Source organism: Marmota monax, unplaced genomic scaffold (genome assembly GCF_021218885.2).
Source record: "Marmota monax isolate L192 unplaced genomic scaffold, Marmota_monax_Labrador192_F-V1.1 WCK01_AAM20220418_F8-fsc00069, whole genome shotgun sequence".
NCBI lineage: Eukaryota > Metazoa > Chordata > Mammalia > Rodentia > Sciuridae > Marmota > Marmota monax.
The window spans coordinates 1,909,714-1,932,548 of record NW_026695243.1 but is presented as its reverse complement, the minus strand read 5'-3'; the positions used below and the strand labels follow the sequence as shown (position 1 = coordinate 1,932,548).

The 22,835-nt window shown below is 37.1% G+C and overlaps 1 protein-coding gene across 2 annotated transcripts in view; it reads left to right on the top strand.

Annotated features, from left to right (window-relative positions):
• Nucleotides 1–22,835, top strand: part of Tmeff1 (transmembrane protein with EGF like and two follistatin like domains 1) — a 104,331-nt gene that overhangs the window by 18,907 nt on the left and 62,589 nt on the right. For both annotated transcript variants that reach the window (XM_046457395.2, XM_058578049.1), the window contains exons 2-3: nt 2,506–2,615; nt 19,357–19,486. In XM_046457395.2, the coding sequence (XP_046313351.1) occupies nt 2,506–2,615; nt 19,357–19,486 (240 nt within the window). The remainder of the gene's footprint in view (nt 1–2,505; nt 2,616–19,356; nt 19,487–22,835) is intronic.

The window sequence follows — 22,835 nt, the reverse complement described above, 5'->3', positions numbered from 1 at the left end:
TTTTCTTCTTGGCCTTGTGTTTTGCCACGTATGCTGTAGATACTCAGGCTCGGTTGTGGGTCCCAGCCCCCCGTGTGTCTCACTTCTGTTATAACTTGTCATGTAAGCATCAAAGCAGAGGTCTTTATGTCTTGTCACTTCAGACAAGACATTCTTTAATTTCTTATTGTAGCCCATCTGTCTATGTCATGATGAGCTCTTGGGTCTGATCTGGGCGAGCAGTCTAAGTGATAGATAGATGCCACAATGTGCCTCAGATCCCTGCCTCTGTTCAAGACTTTGTTTATTGGACCAAGCTTTTCTGCTTCACTTTGGTGAGGAAGATCATTCTCCTAAAATATTCCTTAGTCCTTCAGGCAAACATTTGCCTGGCCATCTTGAGAGGTCACTAAATGTGTGAATCTTAGTGGCAGGGATGGTTTGGGTCCTCTCTAGCATGCAATCCACTATACTGTGAAATAAAAGCATGAAGAACATATTATAACTCAAAAGAATCTTAAGCTAAGGTAGCAACCTATGATTAAGCTCCATCTTGACTCAGAGACAATATTAAAAACTTCAGTTATTCTTGTTTTTTCTTTTATATCTAATTGTGTTATAGATTGTAATTGAACTCAGTGTGAATTTTAGGCCTCTAAAGGAAGGAAAGAAGAGTTAATACACTAAGTTTTATTTGTTAAATTGTGCAATTCTTATTTCTGTGGCCTTTGAACTTGGTTAAATCTGTAGTTGAGCAAAGATATTATGCACTTTTATGCTCTTTTCTAGGGTAGATCTTTAATTAATATTTAGTTACTTTCCTTGAGTCTGAAGCTGTTTATTTGATAGTGTTTGGAACTGGATCTTGTTTAAATTCCTAGCAGGAGTGTGAGTAGATAGGAAAAAAACCCCTATGCTTAGGATGGAGCCTCAGGAGCCTCAATAGCTAAAGCACATGGTCAAGAGGGAAACAGGACAATGAGCAAGTATTGGGAGAGGAGGACCAAGGGCCTAACACTTTCATAGCCAGAGCCAGAAGAAATTAAGAAAGCATCTCCTGTACCTAGAATGGTTTGTGAAACAGAATAACAAAACAGCTGTATAAGCTAGCTCTTATTTTAAGTGCAGATGCTTGAACTTAGAGTAATCCAATTCTGTGCACTTGAGATCCATTTAAGAAAAAGAAACAAAACAAAAAAACCCTCGCAACCCACAGTTAGGTAAATTGTGCTTACTCTAGTGTAGTGCTTGGTTCAGGGTGGTTGGTTCACACATGACTATGGTTGCCGGTCAATTCCTTGTGTATTTAGGTACTTGATTGTCAGTTCCTAGGAGTGTCAGACCCAAGACGCCATTGCAGAGCAGTGAGAACCAGTGAATCAGTGAGGTCAATGAAATGTCACTAAGGTAGATGTCCCTAGACACTGGACTCTACTTGACCCATTCCTTGAGTCCTACTTTGAAATCTAGAAATAGAAAATAACCATGGGTGGGGGATATCTTGGGGGTACTCCGTGAAATGTTTGCCAGACCTTCATGAAGACCTAGAATGCAGGAGACCTTGTACTTTTCTGAGTTACTCAGCTGCTGACCAGTAGTCTCAGGTGAACTTGGGCCTCCCTGCTCCCAGATCCATGTTATCACAACTGTAGTGGGATTTAAAACAACAACAGCAACAACAAAATCATTTGTTTTTTTCTTTGCAGAAGTGCATTTGTTGTTGTGGCTCAAATTCCTAATAGGAGGATATGAAAATGGCATTGTAGAGATTTTCACCCAATTCCATGTGATTGGCAACTTAGCACTAACCCTGAAGCAATTTATTTGCTTTCAGAGAAAGCTTAATATGATGCTTTCAGTGCAGGACTGACAGTATTGGAGCAGGAATAAAATCATCATAGAATGATGTGTGATTTTGATTTGACTTGCTTCCTGTGGTAAAGCAAATTTAAATCAGGCATTTAAGTTTTAAGTATATGAAGATTTTTAATCTCTTCTGTATACATAAATGTTCTCTCTCTATATATACATACGTATATATACATATTACAAAATCCAAGTTCACTTCATAATTCATAGTTAAAATTGTTAATTTGTCTAGAATGATCATTTAAATTTATTTTCACTACCAAGAGAAGATTGTTTCTAATTGTTTTTATTTGTTATCATTTAAAATAAGTTACTCACTAGAAAAATAATCTAAAATATTAAAACAATAGTAAGAAGATTATTGTAAGGAGTTGGCAGCCAAAATAGAAATATTCCATAGATTTACCTTTGGGGATTATGTTAAATCCTGAAATTTCAAGTTTGGGGTGGGTGTCTTTTTGACATGTCATTAAGCTTCTCTGGGGTGTACTGAACATTTTGCATTCTATAGAACTTGCTTTTTGTGTATTGTCTAATTGTTATACTTGTGAATGGGATGCCCAACACATTTCAAGGCTTTGCTCTTTTGTTTATGAACATCTGGATTTAAAAAAAGCCAAATATATACATATAAAACAATTTTTTCCTTTCTTGCAGAATTAAATGTGAGGGAGTCTGATGTAAGAGTTTGTGATGAATCATCGTGTAAATATGGAGGAGTCTGTAAAGAAGATGGAGATGGTTTGAAATGTGCATGCCAATTTCAGGTAAGGAAATCAAACTTAAAAATTTTTTGTATTTGTCATATTTTATAATTATACATTTTACAAATTAGAAAGCTTATAACATGTTGACCCCCTGAGAAGATTGAGTTCTTAGCCTACCAGTACTTCATTGTCAAACGAAGCCCTGTTATTTGTACCTTTCATGCTTCTTTTTGGAATGAAAGAGGACAGACTGGCAATAATAGATATGAAAATGCTTTGAAAAACTTTTAAAGTCCTATTCAAATTTAAGATATAATTGTCACTGAAGGGAAATAAGATGCAGATTGCGATAGAACCTCTTTCTAACATGTAGGCATCTTTTTTTCTTTTCTTCTGTTAGTATATCTCTTTCCCTCCCCATTCTCATTTTTTGCTGTCTCATTTTTTTAGGCCAAAGAATGTGATTGACTTGGAACCTCAGGGTAAGTCAGGGATAGAGAGGGACTAGGAAGTGGAACCTCAGATTAAGTGTTGTGATTCTAGTGTCTGAAAAAGTAAAAGAAAGGAAATGAAGTGTGCTGCTTTCAAGCCTTTCTTTTTGTATCTATTCTGTAATTAAATTGCAGGGTTTCTGAATGTTTTTCATAAGATGGTTTCTGATTCAGGATTTGAGATGAGACAAAGAAGGAACTAGTATTTTCTTTTCACTTATAGTCTAATTCTAAATGTACTTAACCATTTTGGATTTTGAGGGGGAGGTAAAGATTTGGAAATTAGGAATAGAAGCATAGGAGTGTTGTTAGTATTTCCAGTAACCTCATGACCTCAGATAAATTTGCCTGATCTTAGGTAATTTCCTTCACATCAATTGAAAATTCCACTTGAAAAGAGAAGGCACATTTCCTATCTTTCTTACGATACTGTAATAAGAATCTTTAAATTGGTAAGAATTGTGTATGACCTCTCTTCAGAAAGTAAACTATCATGTTTATTTTCTTTTTGGTATCAGGATTGAACTCAGGGACACCCAACCACTGAGCCACATCTCCAGCATTATTTTGTATTTTATTTAGAGATAGGGTCTCACTGAGTCTTGCTTTTGCTGAATCTGGCTTTGAAGTTGTGATCCTCCAGAGCTGCTGGAATTACAGGTTATGTTTATTTTCATTAAAGAACTTAGAGAGTTTAAGGAAAGGGGAAGGATAGGTGCGCGGTACTGTCCAACAGGTTCTTTATGGTCAAAATAGACTTCACATTCAGTTTTGCAGAGTGTTAAGTGGGTTTCTCTTGGGCATTTTTGCAATAGACACCTTCTTCCAAGCTTATGGTAGCTGTGTCTGGCTTCAGATCCTTGTTTGTCTGCCTGTTGGCCAGACATGCTGGTTCTTTGTCCTGGGCTCCTCAACGTGGAAGCTGGCTTTTTCTAGAACCAGACAAGATGTCAGTGGTAATTCAAACCGTTCTCCCCCTATAGGTAATATTCATGGCTGCCTTCAACATTTTCTCTCTAGGTTTTTTTTTATCAGTTTGAGTATGAAGTACTTAGGTTTGTTTTCCTTTTAATTTATCTTGCTTGGAGTTGGCTGTGTTTCTGAAATGTATAAATTTATGTTATTCATTAACTTTGGGAAGTATTTGGTCATTACTCTTAAAATACTTTTTTTCTCTCCATTCTGTCTTCTAATCTGGGATTTTAGTGATTTACGTTAGACTTTTTGGTTCTGTCTCAAGGCCCCAGAGGCACTCTGTTTATCTTATTTCCCAGTTTTTTGCTTTCTGTTTTTCACGCTGGATAATTTTTATGAATCTGTCTTCAGGTTATAACGCTTGATTTTGTTATCTCTACTTTTGCTGTATGGTGAATTTTTAATTCCAGACTTTTAAATTCTAGAATGTATAGTTTTTCTTTATCTGCTGGGATTTCCGATCTTTTCATTCATTACAGACATTTTACTTGAGCCTAGATGTTACAGGCTGCTTTAAATTTTTTTTCCTGCTAAAATCAATATCAAGGACATCTTATGTATTATCTCTCTAGATTTTTCTTCTTTTTCATTTGACAATGGATAGTGTTTTGCTGTGTTAGACTACTTTTAAATTTATTCTATACATTACAAATGATATAATTTAGATGTCTCAATTCTGTTTTTTTTTTGAGAATTTTTTATATATTTACTTACTTATTTATTTTTTGCCTTACTGGGGATTGAACCCAGGGCCTTATATATGCTGGGTGAGCTGTGCTTTACCAGTGAGTTACATCCCAGTCCTTAGTATTGTTATTTTTGAAGTAGTTGAATTGATTGACCTCCAACTGCAGATTCTGTCCTTCCTGTGGTAGGTAGCAATACAAACTATCATTTCTTTTAGCATTAGTGGAACTACATAGCAGTTTGTCCGTTTATGGTTCAGTGTTGGCCAAGCTCTGAGTTGGTAAACTCTGAGTTTATGCAGAGAATCTGAGACTTCCTGGGATCTCCCTTTTATTTTCTAGTAGCTTTGGCTACCCCAAACTCTATTCTCTGGTTTGTGAAACCAGAAAAATTTCAGGTATTTTTGTTGCAGTTTTAGCTATTTTACATTGCTAAAGATTGGGGCTATTCCTCTTACTTGTCTTCAGTATTTACTTGGGTTAAATTTGGTATGGATCTAATGGACCAGTGGGATGTTCATGAGAGGATTAACATTCTCACCAATTAGCAATATATGAGTTCCTGTCTCCCCCTCAGCTGCTGCTGCTTCTTTTTTAAAAAATTAATTAATTTATTTTACAATAGCATGCATTTGGACATATTGTACACAAATGGAGCACAACTTCTCATTCCTGTAGCTGTCCATGGTGCAGAATCACTCCAGTAGTGTAATCATGCATGTGAATAGGGTAATAATGTCTGTCTCTTTCTGCTGTCCTTCCCACCTCCATAGCCCCCCTCCCTTCTCCTCACTCCCCTCCACACAAACCAAAGTTCCTTCATTCTCCCCTCAGCTTCTTGATTTTGTCAGTCCTTTTAAATTTTGTAAATCTGAAAGCCCCTCCTGAGCCTCCCGCCAATTTTTTATTTGCATTTGTCTATGAGAGAAGTTGAGAACGTGCCACTTATTTATTGACCATTTTTTCTGTGAATTAATGTTTCATATTCTTTGCTAATTTTTTATTTTTATTTTTTGGTACCGGGGATTGAACTCAGGAGCACCCAACCACTGAGCCACATCCCCAGCACTATTTTGTATTTTATATAGAGACAGGATCTCACTGAGTTGCTAAGCGCCTCGCCATTGCTGAGGCTGGTTTTGAATTCTTGATCCTCTTGCCTCAGCCTCCCGAGCTGCTGGGATTACAGTATGCATCACTGTACCCGGCTTTTTTTGCTTATTTTTTGTAATATTTTCTTTTTCCCTTGTGTTAATTTGTAAAAACATAATGTATATATGTGTGAATGTACGTGTACATGCTATACAAAATACAGAATCTAAATACTTCTATATTGCTTATTGTGCTTAAGCATTTTATATCCATTAATTCAGAAACCCTCATGAGAACCAACCAACTGTTTTGATGTGTTTTTAAAAAGAGTTATATTACCCATAGTAAACAATGTGAACAATATAAGAAGATAGATAATGGAAAAAAAAGTCTCCATTCTAGAGTATCAGTTGCTCTTCTTAGAGGTAACATTGGCTGCTATCTTTTTGTGTTTATACAAACATATGTGATTTTAGTTCCCCTTTTAAGTATGTAAGTTACTGAATAGTATTTACCTTAGAGACTGTTCCAGTATAGTTTATTTAGGTTGTAAAAAAAAAAAAATTCCATATTTTAAAGAAGTTATTCTAGTTTTATTTTCTGCTTTTTTCTTTTTAAAAATGATTTATTTTTTGGCTTACAAATAATAATTGTTTTATTTTTATCTTGTTTACTTTTTTGACATAAAGAAGTATAAATTTTTCTGTGAAAATTATATTTATCTTTGTGTTTTTGTCTTTATGGTTCTGATTTTCTTCATTTTTTGAAAGTCTTTTTCTAAAACTTCTTTTTTTTCTTTTTTGTACTGGGGATTGAACCCAAGGTGCTCTACCACCAAGCTCCATCCCTAACCCTTTTTATATTTTTTTGAGACAAGGTCTTGCTAAGTTGCAGAGGCTGGCTCAAACTTTAGGTCCTCCTGCCTTAGCCTTCTGAGTAGCTGGGATTATAGGCTTGCACCATTGTGCCTGGCTGAAAGTTTTAAGATTAATAAAGAAATAGCCTTTTTTAAAAAACAAATTTGAATAGAGAAAATCCTCCCAGAAGCTGTTCGAATCATTTTTTTTTAAAGAGAGCGAGAAGGAATTTTTTAATATTTATTTTTTAGTTTTCGGTGGACATAACATCTTTATTTGTATGTGGTGCTGAGGATCGAACCCAGTGCCGCGTCATACCAGGCGAGCGCGCTACCGCTTAAGCCACATCCCCATCCCATGTTCGAATCATTTGCATTCTTGTGGCAGAGCAGGAAAGGGAAATATAAGTTAGGAGTTGGGATCAGTGGGTGTTTATTGAATATTTACTTCATTCTGGGTCCTAGACGAGATGTAAAGATGTTTAAAGGCAGGTTCTTGGTTGTAGGAGCACACTGCCTCAGGGCTTACATCCACAGTTTGATGTTCTTGCTGAGAAAGCCTTCTTTTGGCCACAGTGCCTTCCCATAGTTTATAAATCTGTTCAAGCTAGACTTTAGGTATTGCCCCTTCAAAACAATGACTTAGTGTGCACATTAAACATTTCTTTCTGCTGGGTACTTTCAACTCATGACTTAGCATGCTTTTGGTGCTGATAAAAACTTTCTGGGACAGGATTGAAATACATTTTAACAGGTAATGACAAAATTGTATGTAAAAGTCTAAAATTGTTTTCAGTCTGCTAATAACAGCTGTTATCTTACCACATACCTAAACAAAGCCATGTTTAGTCATTTTTATACAAAGAAAAATGATCAATACTGCATCTTCTCCTGAAAACTTATCACCTATGACTTTCTTCTCTTTGTTCTTCTATACACAGTTCTCTGGACTATGTGTCTTTCTTCCTGAATTTATCAGTGTCTGTTCTTGCTGAGAGCCATGTCCTCTTTTTAGACCTTTGTATTAGCCAGAGTTTTATGTGCATGCGCACACACACGAGAAATGTGAGAGACAGTGAGAGAAAGAGACTACAAAGATCTGTTTTATTTGATCATGGAGGTTGAAGTTATGCAATCTGTCATCTACGCATTGCAAACCCAGAAAATCCAGTGATATAAATCCCTGTCTGAGACTGAAGGCCTGAGAACCAGAAGACCAATGTTCTTAGCTTAAGCAGCCAGGCAGAGAGAATTCTCCCTTTCTCTGCCACTTTGTTCTTTTTGGGTCCTCAACAGATTGAATAATACTTACCCATAATGCAGTCTTCTTTATTTGGTGCACTGATTCAAATGGTAATAACATCTGAAAGTACCTTCACAGTTGCATCAGAAATAATTTTGAATCTGGGCACCCTGAGGCCCAGTCAAGTTGATGTATGAAATTACCTGTCACCATCTATGATTTTATTTATTCATTTTTTTGTGGTCCTTGTGGAGAATCAAACCAGGGGCCTCACACATGCTAGGCAAGCACTCTACCACTGAACTATATCTGCAACCCACTTTTTTTTTTTTTTTTGGTGATGCTATGGATCAAATCCAGGGCATGGTGTATGTGAGGCAAGCACTCTGTCAACTGAGCTATATCCCTAGCCCCACCAACCTACTTTTAAATTTTAATCCGAGACAGGGTCTCTTAAAGTTGTCAATGCTGGCCTTGAACTTACAGTCCTCCGAATAGCTAAGATTACAGGCATGAGCCACTGTGCCCAGATAATCTAGTTATTATGTTTTGATTACATGCAGCATAATTTCATCCCATAGTAGGTACACAGTAAATGCTTGAATGACTTGATTCTGTAGACTTGGGTACTGCTGCATCTTTCTAAACTACTTTACATAGCTGGCAGTATCATCATGCTCTTCTGGCTAAAGAGAAGTGATGGAGGAGGGTTCCTCCCCCAACAAGGAGGAACCTAGAGATAGGTTCCAACACCTGTGCAGAAATCAGAAGTTCCCAGATCTCTTCTCATTTGTTCACAAGTATACTGAGAGATCACCAAGAATGACTCCTAGAAACTAGAATGACCCAGGAATAGCAGGTCTGCTTCTGCCATCTCGGGCTCACCCTAGGGATATGCTTGTGAAGTTATATTTCAGGGACATTAAGTCCCCTGCTTATTATCTCCAAGAGCTCTGTGGTGAGATCTCGCTGGCTAACTTGAGTTATGTAATGGTTAAAGTATATGACGTATGAGGAATTGTTTCTCTTTCACTTATTAGCTGTGACCCTGGGCAAATACTTAAAGACTCTGAAATAATAATAATAAATAACTTTTAATAAAAGTTGATGTAGGATTCTGCTGATATTGAATGTGTACAAAATCAACTTGGTTTTAAAATATTTTATTAGCTAGAAATTGTTTTTACCAGTGCTTGACCTGTGATATAGTTAATGTTTATTGGGAATTTACCGTGGCCAGATATAAATCCTACTGGTAGATTTCTCTTATTTAATCCTCAAAACCACCTTATTTAGGTAGGGACTATTATAATTACCCTTGTACAGATGGGAAAATGGTTCTGGTACTAGCTCATAGTCACATGGATGGTGGGCAGGATTTGGACACAGGTACTTTTGACTCCAGAGCCCTAGCTCTATGTGTTAAGCTATGTGTTTCACATGGTTATTGGGATACGTAAGTTAGATAGTACGTATAAAGTTGTAATTCAGTGCTTGTTCTAGATAGGTACTATTTAATAATTGGAAGATTGTCAGCCCTATCAGATTTAATGCTCTTTTTTAATAATCAAAATTTTGTTTTGGGGCTGAGGTTGTGGCTCAGTAGTAGAGTGCTTGCCTTGCACATGCGAGACGCTGGATTCGAACTTCAGCACCACATAAAAAAAATAAACGAATAAAAATAAAGGTATTGTGTCCAACTCCAATTAAAAAAATTTGTTTAATTTCTTTATTAAATATAATGTAATCTGCATAAACATAATTAAAGAATTGAATATGATACCTAATTCCAATATAAGAGAAAAATAAAAGTAATTTGTAATAATATAAATATTTTTACAATGTAAATGCTTGCAGATGATTATACCAGATGACAGCACAGCAGTCAGATACTTCTATCTGCTTTAATAAATGTTTGGATTAAAAGAATCTGAAGCAGTTTCCTACCAGGTGTACATGAAAGTAAAGATGTAGAAGTATGGTTGGATGCTAGAATAAAAATCATTATTGGGATAAAGTATGACAGATCAGACTTATTTGTATATGATATTACTGTATTTTCTACATGAAATTTCCTAAAGTAAAAATTTAATTTTAATAAAAGTTGATGTAGGATTCTGCTGATATTGAATGTGTACAAAATCAACTTGGTTTTAAAATATTTTATTAGTTAGAAATTGTTTTTACCAGTGATATTATGCTGTATTTATGTTTCATAAACAAATTTCTGATAAATTAAAAAAAAATAGTTAATCTTAATTGCAGAAAAATTGAGAAATAAAACATAAAGACATAATGTGAAAAAATTGTTGTTGATATTTTCTTCCAGAATTTATTTTAAACATTCATCTTTTCTAAATTGAAAGATGTGATTTAGTTTCTTGCTATATTCTATTTTATATTACTATATTATTTTTAGAATTTTGCACTTAGTTTTACAGATAGATAATACTTTTAAAAATGGCACAAAATTCCCAGAAGTTATATATATGTTTTTCACCTAACCTGATATTAGCTTTTTCTGTCACACAGTATTTTTTAGAAGTTAAATCTTCATAACTGCAGTATTCTTGAACAAATACAATGTTTTAATTAAACATTGCTCTATTTGACACTTAGGTTGGATAGTACAAATTTCTGTTTGAAAAGACTGTAATAAATATTTGTCTACAAGTTTCGTTCAGATAGATTCTTTTTTTTTTTTTTTTTTTAAACACAATGCCTTTATTTTTATGTGGTGCTGAGGATCGAACCCAGGTCCCGCCCGTGCTAGGCGAGCTCTCTACCGCTGAGCCACAATCCCAGCCCCTAGATAGATTCTTTTTTTTTAAATTTATTTTTTAGTTTTAGGTGGACACAATATCTTTATTTTATTTTTATGTGGTGTTGAGGATCGAACCCAGTGCCCTGCACATGCCAAGCAAGCGCGCTACTGCTTGAACCACATCCCCAACCCTAGATAGATTCTTAAATGTGTAATTCTGGAACAAAAATTACATTCCCATTTTAGAACTTTTGAAACATATTGTTAGATGATGTTTCCCCAAAGTTGAACCAATTTAGATGACTATAATTGGTGTATTGGAATGCTCACATAGTTGAAAAATTTTTAAATAGTATTAAAGACATTAAGTTAAAAATAATGTTTCACTTTTAGTATATAACTCTGATTGCAAGTGAATGTTAGTGCTTTTTTGTACATTAACTGGCTATTTCGTATTTTTTCTATAAATTTTACTTCATTTCTCTGGTCTGTTGCTTTATTAATTTGTATTTTCTCTCTTTTTTTTAAGTAATTAAAACTTCCATTATATTTTTTGCCGCAGTCTGGCTGGGCACAATCAGGAGCCACTTGTCAAAAGAAACTAACTTTATTTTTAGAACCACACACGACAAACAAAATAGTCTCTCAGGAAAAACCCTCAGAGCCTCAACTGCCACCACCGGCTTTCCCCAAGCCTCTCTCTCCCACACAAGCTTCTCTCCACCTCCCACAATCCTCCTGCTCTTGAGGCCGATTGGCTGGGTCACGTGGGCGGAGCCAAAAAAGTCCCCCAATGAGCAGCTCCGTGGTCTGAAAGGGCAGGGAAACAGTCCAATGAGCATCACCGCAGAGGAGCCAATCAGCTAGATGTTGCTGGGGCCGAGGAGCCAATCAGCTAGATGTTGCTGGGGCCGCTGTGAGCCAATCATCAGCCAGCAGCTGGAAGTTTGCTGGCAGCTGGAAGTTTGCTGGGGCCCCTCAGGCTGTGGCTCTCAACATCTCCCCCTCTCTGTTTAAACAACAAGCATGTGGCTTAGGGACCGTGCCTGTTAGGCAGTCCAATTCAACATATGGTCCTTACCCGTCATCGGATGAACTGACCTCTAGGCGTCAGCCTCCTGTCTTAGGTTGGTACCACTGCAATTGGATCATACCCGTCACTGACTACCGGTCCAGCATACAGCCATACTTGTGGATAGGCCTTTGCACCTGTGGGGGGGTGAGGTTCTTTGCCTCACCTCTGTTGGCCCCCAAATTTTAGACCATCACTAGTAGAGGAGGATGCAAAATGCCATGACATTAAGCCAATTGAGGGCTCCTTTGAAAAATTGTACCACCGGTGACATCATCAGCAAAAATACTCCAGCACTACCACAATTCGCTGTACCAACAGATAGTTCACAATGCATACAGGTGAGCTCACAATGTGTCCAGGCAAGTTCTGCAAGCAGTTCAGTGATGGCTATTGTAGAAGCTGTATATTGGTTTTATCTTTGACTTCACTAGCACTGGGATGAAGATAGGAATTCTGGCAATAATGGCTAAAGAAAAAATTATGTAACATTACAGAAGGCACTAAAAGAAAACAATTTTCTTAACAATTTACATTGTCTTCACCGGCACTGGGATGAAGATAGGAATTCTGGCAATAATGGCTAAAGAAAAAATTATGTAACATTACAGAAGGCACTAAAAGAAAACAATTTTCTTAACAATTTACATTGTCTTTAAGAGAATTATTAAATATAATGAAAAGGAAAGGTGAAAGTAAACAAACAGATCTGTTAACCTTCTTTTTTGTTTACATATTAAAACAATCCTCAACAGTTGTTTACCCAATTTAAATTAAACCATATAAATCACGTGAAAAAAAAAATATTTGGATCCATTTTATCATGAGCGCTCATCATATATGATATATGGACATACGTACATTCAAACATATAACACAAAACACAAGTGTGCACACATAATATAATACATACAACACATAACATTATAGTAAAGGCCTTATAACTTTTTACAGGTGAAATCTCCATTGCAATGTTTCCTGTATGTGCCCTGATATGTCCTATAAAGAATGGATCTTTTCTGTCCCAGATTAGACTTTGTATAGTGGAAAGCAAAGAGAAAACAGTAGAGGAAGGGGAAATCCTACCAGCATCTTCAAGAGATACTATAGCATTAACTACATACTGACTATCAGAAAATAAATTAAATACAGAATCTTTAAACATCACAAAAGCTTGTAAAACTGCATTAAGCTCTACCTTTTGAGCTGATTGTTTGGGTACTAAAAATGTAAAAGTTTGATCAGGGGTAACTACTGCTGCTGTACCATTATTTGACCCATCAGTGAATATATTTGGAGCATTCATGATAGGTGTTTTTCTTGTCATTTTTGGAAAAATTACAGGATGCAATGACCAAAAAGACAAGAAAGGATTAGATGGTAAGTGGTTATCAAATGAAACATTAGATTTACACATGATTATTGCCCAAGTATTTAACTCATTAGCTAACTCATCAATTTGATTCATAGTATATGGAGTAATAATTTTATTGGGAGAAATTCCAAACACTCCCTTTGCTGCTTTTATTCCTTTGAGTATTAATTGTCCTACAGCCTCAGGATACCTAGTAAGAATAGTGTTAGGAGAATAAGATAAATGTATCCATAATAATGGACCTTCTTGCCAAAATACTCCTGTAGGAATATTTTTTGTTGGTAGTACAATAAATAATAAAGGCAAACTTATATCAATTCTATCCAAATGCATATTTTCCATATATGTTTCAATGATTTTTAATGCCTTTCTTGCTTCAGGCGTTAACATTCGGGGTGAATTTGGATCTGATGGACCTTTTAGGATATCAAATAAAGGTCCCAACTCTCCTGTTGGTATACCTAAATAAGGCCTTATCCAATTTATGTCTCCTAATAACTTTTGAAAGTCATTAAGTGATTTGAGTTGATCTACTCGTATTTGAATTTTTGGTGGACGGACCATGGTTGAGGATAATAGAACTCCTAAATAATTAATTGGAAAATTTAATTGTACTTTATCTATTGCTATCTCTAGATTATAATTTTTTAATAAGTTTGTAAGTGTGGCATAACATTCTAGCAATGTGTTTTTATCTTTGTGTGCTAATAATACATCATCCATATAGTGAAATATTTGTAGTTCAGGATTTTGATTTCTAAGTGGCTGGATTACTTTGTTAACATAAATTTGACACATAGTTGGGCTGTTAGCCATCCCTTGAGGGAGTACTTTCCATTCATATCTCTGATCAGGACCTTCATGATTCAGTGCAGGGATAGTAAATGCAAAACGTGGACTATCCTCAGGATGAATTGGAATTGAAAAAAAAACAATCTTTAATATCTATAACTAAAACATACCAGGTTTTTGGCAAAGCAGACAACTGAGGAATCCCTGATTGAGCAGGTCCCATAATAACCATCTCATTATTAATGGCTCTTAAATCTTGCAATAATCTCCATTTACCAGATTTCTTTTTGATGACAAAAATGGGAGTATTATGGGGAGATACAGAAGGTTGTATATGTCCTTCTGCTAATTGTTGTTTGACCAGGTCATGGGCTGCTTGTATCTTTTCTTTAGTCAGGGGCCACTGAGGAACCCATACTGGTCTTTCTGATTTCCAAGTAATTTTTATTGTCTCAGTGGCCCTTTCTGAAAATCCAACCCATGTCTGTCTGTTCCTTGATCTATTTGTATTGGTGCTGCTATACCTTGTTCTTGTTTTTCTAATCTTTTTCCTTTCCTAAAACCTTGTCTAGTCATAATAGTGGGTGCATTTTGGTTGATGTTATTTGTTAATGTCAAACCTAATTGATCTAGGACATCTCGTCCCCATAAATTTACGGGAAGATGATCAAATACATATGGCTGTATAGTTCCTTCACATCCTTCAGGATCCTTCCAATCTAATACCATTGCACTTCTATGGGGATTAGTCGCCACTCCTAGGCCTCGAAGCGTTTGAGTGGCTTGTTGTAATGGCCAATGTTTTGGCCATTCTTGAGGAGAGATGATGCTAAGGTCTGCACCTGTATCCAGTAGCCCATTAAATTCATGTCCTTGAATATTTAGTTTTAGCATGGGGCGAGAATCTAAATTTAAAGAAAGCATAGCCCAATCTACACCTGTGGAGCCTAATCCCTTGGAACCTCTTTCTACAGTACGACTGGAAAATTTATCATGTAGGCTGGGTATTATTAGTAACTGTGCTATTCTATCTCCTGGTGAAATTACTGATATACCCTTTGGAGAACTGGCTATAATTTTTATTTCACCTTCATAATCGGGATCAATTACCCCAGGACTTATCATAAGTCCTTTTAGAGTAGAAGAGCTGCGTCCCAATAATAAGCCTACTGTTCCTTTGGGAAGAGGTCCTTTCACCCCTGTGGGAATGATTTGAACTCCCATCTCTGGAGTTAGTACTGCTCTGCCGGAGGCGCAGATGTCCAACCCTGCGCTCCCTCTGGTTTGTCTGATGAGGGATCTGATGGACAATGTGTCCTGGGCACTACCCTGATGGGGTTGCTGGGTTCCTCCAGTGCTCCGTATATTTGTGGTTTTGGGCCCCGGAGCATTGGGCCCCCCTGTCCGTTTTTTGGCAATGGAGCCCGATGCCTTTCTCCACGATATTGTGGATAAACACCTGGTCCTTGTTCGTTTTTTGATAATGGAGTACCCTCTATGGTGGTTTGAGAACGGCATTCATTAGCCCAATGTCTCCCTCTACGGCATCGTGGGCAAATACCTGGTATTCTACTCCTTTGATACCTAGTTTTGTTAAACCCTCCTCCAATGGGGCAATTCCTTTTAAACTGTCCTGTTTGTTCACAATTGTAGCATGTTCTTGGCCTGGCATCTAAAGCCTGTTTTACTGCAGCTGCCACAATTTGCCCTTGTTCATTAATGTCTCTGGCATCTAAAGCCTGTTTTACTGCAGCTGCCACGACTTGCTCTTGTTCATTAATGTCTCTACATAATTTAATATATGTGTTTAAATCTTCATGTTTCCATGGTCTAATGATATCTCTGCACCAACGATTCGCTTGCTCATAAGCCAGGTGTTTTAGTAATGGCATTGCTTGTTCTGTATTCCCAAAAACTCTGGTAGCTGTTTGAATAAGCCTATCTATAAATTCAGCATAAGGTTCATTAGCTCCTTGTATTACCTTAGATAATTGACCTTGTAAACCTCCATGTCCTTGTAAAGTCTTCCATGCCTTAATTGCATCTGCAGCAATTTGTGCGTATACGCCAGGATCATATGCAATTTGTTGCTGCTGATCCTCATAAGGTCCCTTTCCTAACAACATATCTAGATTTCTCTGAGGATAACCAGCTGTTGCATTTCGCCTAGCCGTCTCCTTGCAAAATTCCTCATTGGCAACCTTCCATAACAGGTATTGTCCTCCATTTAGCACAGCTTTACACATATTAGCCCAATCTGCTGGCGTCATGTTCAAGTTGTTAATGGATTCGACCAAGCTTACAGTGAAGGGTGCTTGAGGACCATAGGTTGTTACAGCCTCTTTTAGCTGCTTCACTGTTTTGAAATTTAAAACTTGGTAAAATCGCTGCCCTCCTGCCTCAAATACAGGGCATGTTAATATTTGAGACCTTGTCTCAGGATCCCAACTATCAACTGCGGGGGTTGGGGGCCTCCCAGCATATGGAGGTGGCGCTGTTGGTTGGACACTTACGCCCTCTGGTGATAGAAAGGTGTTAGTAGCAGTCTCCTGTAGAGGTGGTGCTGTTGGTTGGACACTTACACCCTCTGGTGATAGAAAGGTGTGTAGCAGTCTCCTGTTGTAACTTTCCCCCTGATGGCTTTTTCTGTTTTACACTTTCTTTCTCTGTCTGACTAGCTTGAGAGGCCTTCTCTTTTACTTGAATCATTATGTCTTCTCCTTCCTCTACCATTGTCTGAACTGAAGGCTTTGGACTAAGCAAACAAGATATGAATGTCCACAATGGCAATGTGCCAACTGGCAGAGTCCCTGGGCTTTTCTTTTCTATTCTTTTTAAATCTTCACCATGATGGTTCCATTGTGATATATTCAACAACTCCTCCTTAAAAAGCCATGGGCTACATTTTTGTATTGTATCAACGTATGCCCTGACTGCTCTTGATTTTACTGGGATGCCTCCTTCCTCTAACAATTTACTTAACACTCTTTCAGTTTGTTTTTTACTAATTTCTGATCCCATATTTCTACTATAATACAACCCAACAAGATGACGCCAAACAAAACCGAGACAGAATGAAATAAAAAGGGAACAACAAAAAGTCATTATAGCCTTTCTATCCTCCTGACATGTGCATCCGTCCTTTCTCCCTATCTGTTCCTCAGACGTAAATAGTTTTTCCTCAGATGTGAGCGGTTTTTCTTCCGTCTCACTCATCTCCAGGGACAGGCAACTTAAAACAAAAGTGAAGCAAAATAAAAGAGGAATCTTAAAATGGCTACCCATCCTCTCGCCCTGCCCTCAGGGGCGAGCAGTTTCACTTACCCTCAGTCGCTCCCCGTGCGAGCCACCAAATGCCGCAGTCTGGCTGGGCACAATCAGGAGCCACTTGTCAAAAGAAACTAACTTTATTTTTAGAACCACACACGACAAACAAAATAGTCTCTCAGGAAAAACCTTCAGAGCCTCAACTGCCACCACCGGCTTTCCCCAAGCCTCTCTCTCCCACACAAGCTTCTCTCCACCTCCCACAATCCTCCTGCTCTTGAGGCCGATTGGCTGGGTCACGTGGGCGGAGCCAAAAAAGTCCCCCAATGAGCAGCTCCGTGGTCTGAAAGGGCAGGGAAACAGTCCAATGAGCATCACCGCAGAGGAGCCAATCAGCTAGATGTTGCTGGGGCCGAGGAGCCAATCAGCTAGATGTTGCTGGGGCCGCTGTGAGCCAATCATCAGCCAGCAGCTGGAAGTTTGCTGGCAGCTGGAAGTTTGCTGGGGCCCCTCAGGCTGTGGCTCTCAACAATTTTTCCCTCAGATTTTAAAACTATTCATTTAGACTTTTTTTGTGTGTGTGTGTGTGGGGGGGGTTTACTGGGGTTTGAACCCAGTGGTGCTTAATCACTAAACCACATTTCAGCTCTTTTTATTTTTTATTTTGAAGCAGGGTCTCTCTAACTCATGGCCTCCCTAAGTTGTTGAGGCTGGTTTTGAACTTGCATCCTCCTGCTTCAGCCTCCTGAACTTTTGGGATTATAGTTGTGCATCACCATGCCCAGCTAATTTATGATATTTTTGACAATGTAGAAATTTAAAGTTTTTTTGTATCAAGGATTAAACTTAGTTTAATAACAATAAATTCCTGAGCCACATATCCAGCCCTTTTTACTTTTTATTTTGAGACAGGATCTTGCTAAGTTGCTTTAGGACCTCACTAGGTTTCTGAGGCTGGACTTGAACATGTGATCTTTCTGCATCAGCTTCTTGATCTGCTGGGATGACAGGCATGCACCACCATGCCTGGCTAGTTTTAAAGTTTTTTAAAAACATGCAGATCCTTTGACATTTCTCAAACCTATCTTACCCCTTTTCTTCTTCTTTTTTAAAAAAAAATTTTTTTAGTTGTAAATGGACAAAATATCTTTTTTTTTTTTTTTTTTTAGAGAGAGAGAGAGATTTTAATATTTATTTGTTTTAGTTTTCGGCAGACAACATCTTTGTTTGTATGTGGTGCTGAGGATCGAACCCGGGCCATACGCATGCCAGGCGAGTGCGCTACCGCTTGAGCCACCTCCCCAGCCCGGACAAAATATCTTTATTTATTTATTTTTTATGCGGTGCTGAGGACTGAACCCAGTCTCACAGATGTGCAAGGCAGGCGCTCTACTACTGAGCTACAACCCCAGCCCATCCTTTTTCTTCTTAAACTTTCTTATTTCTACCCATCCTTCAAGGCCCAGTTCACATTTCACTTTCTCTGAGGAGGTTTGTTTTTTGAGTACTCTAGCTTACAACACTAGGCAAACATGTAAATGAATGCAGATGATTATACTAGAAGAAAGACAACACAGCAGTCAGATACTTCTATTTGCTTATAATAAATGTTTGGATTAAAAGAATCTGAAGCAGTTTCCTACCAGGTATACATGAAAATAAAGATGTATATTCTATTTGTATATCCTATTAATTTGGGTTATGATTTAGCTATGCAGCATTTTCTGTCATATTTTTATGACTCTATTGAGTATAAGGTCTCTGGGAATAGAAATCATATTATAGTTCTTTGTGTCTTCTGTAGCATTTAGTTTGGAACTTCCCTACTATAGAAGTATTAAAGAAATGAATTTTGGTAATACTAAAATGACATTACCTAACCTATTGCTCTTTACAAACATTGTCAAGAATTTCCTCTTATTATCTCAGTGGCTTTTCATGGCAAGTTAATGAAATAGATAGCATAAGGATTTTCAGTCTCATTTTTACAGATAGTTGGTATTTTCATTATGAATGTGAAAAAGGTATGAAGAAGTAGCATAATTTTTCTTTTTTAAAAAAACCAAGTAAAAGAACAAACTATTCAGTAGTAGACTGTCATAATACTATGGTATTGCATTCATGAATGTGAAATAAACTATTAATATTCATGCCTAGTTCTGAGTGTTTATTTTTGTTTCATTTGTAGTGCCATACAAATTATATTCCCGTCTGTGGATCAAATGGGGACACTTATCAAAATGAATGCTTTCTCAGAAGGGCTGCTTGTAAGCACCAGAAAGAGATAACAGTAGTAGCAAGAGGACCATGTTATTCTGGTATGTATGACATTCTTCTGAGTAAATGTTAGAACTGGTTCCATTATATTTGCCAAAAGGAAAATTCCTTCCAGAGAGAGATTCCTAAAATTGCGGGGAGCTCTTTTTCACCCCCATTCACATCCTTAGTGTGTAACTTCTCCATTTTTATGTCTTGAGGTTTTTTTTGTGAAGACTTTGCACATCCTTTGCCCTAGGGTTTGAGGAGTATCTGTAAAAAACCATGAGAAACATTTTAGGTTTAGGTTGTATGTCATTTCAAGCTCTTCCCTTTGTTTTTGCCACCCATTGCTGCCAAGCTGTGTATATTTGCTTCCTTTTTCTGGAATTGGTGGTAGTTGATTTTGGGAAGTATTAATGTTAGCTTCTCTCTGCTGTTTTTATTGAGGGTAGGGATGCAGGGGAGGTATTGTTATTAAAATTATAATATGAAATGACTGGGAAGGGTGGAGACTAATGTTATCCCCATTTACTTTCTTTTCCTATTATGTTAAAGTTCTCCCTTTTACTAAAGGTAAAGATTTTTAGGGCCAGCTAAGACCCAGACCCCAATCCTACCCTCACTTTCGACACCAAGTTCAAGAGGTTCCCCGGACCACCTTCAAGCTCAGTTATTTGCTAGAACTTACCAAGAGTCATTATACTCATGGTTATGATTTATTGAAGGTAAGAAGGCATATGAAAATCAGTCAAAGGAAGAGATGCACAGGGCAGACTTGGGAGTGTTCCAAACATGGGGCTTGTGGCTGTATTCTCTCCATGGAGTCTTGAACTGTATTAACTATTGGCCTCACTGTGTGATACTATGTGTGGAATATTGTCAACCAGGAAAGCTTGCCAAGCCTCAGTGTTTGGTTTTTATTGAGGCTCCATTAAGCAAGTGTCATTGATTGTTCATGTGTTTTATCTGAGACTCTAAGTTTGCTAATACCATGTGACCCAAATCCCTGACACTAAATTGTATGGCTGGTCTTTCTAGTGTGGACAGCCACACTCAAGACTACTAGATGTGTCTGGCCCCACACTGAGTCCTGATGTGCCACCTTCCCCTAGAAGAGATATATATTGGAAGGCAAGGGTAAAGGCCAGACCTCTCTTTGGACAAAGCCATAGTTTTTCACTAATTAGGTACTTAAAGAAATTATTATGATCTTAGGCTAGGAGACTACCATGTGGTGTAGTTTTTATATACTTCTCTTAACTATGGTTTTTTTTTTTTTTTTTTTAACAGATTTAGTCTAGAAACTAAGGAGGATTATGGAGTTCTTTCTAATCCCAAATTTGTTGTGCATCATTTATGAGGAGCATGTGTATAAGACACCAAGTGCTTTGAATGGGTAGTGAATGTTAAATATTAGGAGCCACAGTGATAGATTGGATAGAGCACTGAACTAAGTTAAAGTTACCCCAACTCTTATTTTTCATATAAGCCCCAATTTCTTAAATTGTTAAATAGATATCATCTCCTGGGATTGTTAAGTAATGATTGAACGAACTAACTATGAGGTGCTATATTGATTTTGTTATTTGCTGAGTGAGCCAGTGTTTTATCATTTGGTTTTTAACAGGTCCTATTTCAGGAGTGTGAATTATCATTCTCCTTTCCTTACTTGAAAAATCTTTTTCTTATGCTTTAAGATTGGACTTAAGCCTTTTCTTTTTTTAAAAAAATTTTAATTTACTGACATAATTGATAATAAAATTTTGGAAACTGGAAAAAAATTTTTAATTTATTATATATTACAACAGAATGCATTACAATTCATATTACCCATATAGAGCACACTTTTTTATATCTCTGGCTGTACACAAGTAGAGTCACATCCTTTGTGTCTTCATACATGTACTTGCAGTAATGATGACCATCTCATTCCACTCTTTCCTACCCCAAGCCCCCTCCATTCCCTTCCTCCCCTTTTCCCCTTTGCCCTATAGAGTTCATTTAATTCTCTCATCCCACCCGCCCCCCTACAGCATATTATAGATCAGCATCCTTAAATCAGAGAAATCATTTGGCATTTGGTTTTTGGGGATTGGCTAATTTCACTTAGCATTATATTCTCCTGCTCCATCCATTTACCTGCAAATGCCATGATTTTATTCTCTTTTAATGCTGAATAATAATCCATTATATATATATATATATATATATATATATATATATATATATATATATATATATCACATTTTCTTTATCCATTCATCTACTGAAGGGCATCTAGGTTGGTTCCAGAGTTTAGCTATTGTGAATTGTGCTGCTATAAACATTGATATGGCTGTGTCCCTTTAGTATGCTGGTTTTTTTTAAAAAAATATTTATTTTTTACGTGTAGATGGACACAACACAATGCCTTTATTTTTATGTGGTGCTGAGGATTGATCCCAGGTCCCGCCCTTGCTAAGCGAGTGCTCTACCGCTGAGCCACAATCCCAGCCTCTAGTATGCTGTTTTTAAGTCCTTTGGGTATAGATCCAAGGAGTGGGATAGTTGGGTTAAATGGTGGTTCCATTCCCAGTTTTCCAAGGATTCTCCATACTGCTTTCCATATTGGCTGCACCAATTTGCTGTCCCACCAGCAGTGTATGAGTGTACCTTTTCCCCCACATCTTCGCCAACACTTACTGTTGTTTGTATTCTTAATAGCTGCCATTCTGACTGGAATGAGATGAAATTTTGAGTAGTTTTTATTTGGAGTTCTCTAATTACTTGAGATGTTGAACATTTTTTCATATATTTGTTGATTGATTATATATCCTCTGAGAAGTGGGTGTTCAGTTCCTTGGCCCATTTATTGATTGGGTTATTTGTTTTTTTGGTGTTAAGATTTTTGAGTTCTTTTTTTTTTTTGCCATACGATTTATTTTTATTTTTTAATTTTTTTTAGTCATACATGACAGCAGAATGTATTTTGACATATAATACATACATGGAAGATTTTTGAGTTCTTTATATATTTGAGATTAATGCTCTATCTGACATGCGTGTAGTAAGAATTTGTTCCCAATTAGTAGGTTCTCTATTCACCTCACTGATTGTTTCTATTGCTGAGAAGAAGCTTTTTAGTTTGAATCCATCCCATTTATTGATTCTTGATATTAATTCTTATGCTATAGGAGTCTTATTAAGGAAGTTGACGCGATGGAGATTTGGGCCTACTTTTTTCTTCTAACAGATGTAGTGTTTCTGGCTTAATTCCTAGGTCCTTGATCCACTTTGAATTGAGTTTTGTGCAGGTGAGAGATAGGGGCTTAATTTCATTTTGTTGCATATGGATTTCCAGTTTTCCTAGAACCATTTGTTGAAGAGACTGTCTTTTCTCCAATAGTATGGTTTTGGCGCCTTTGTCAA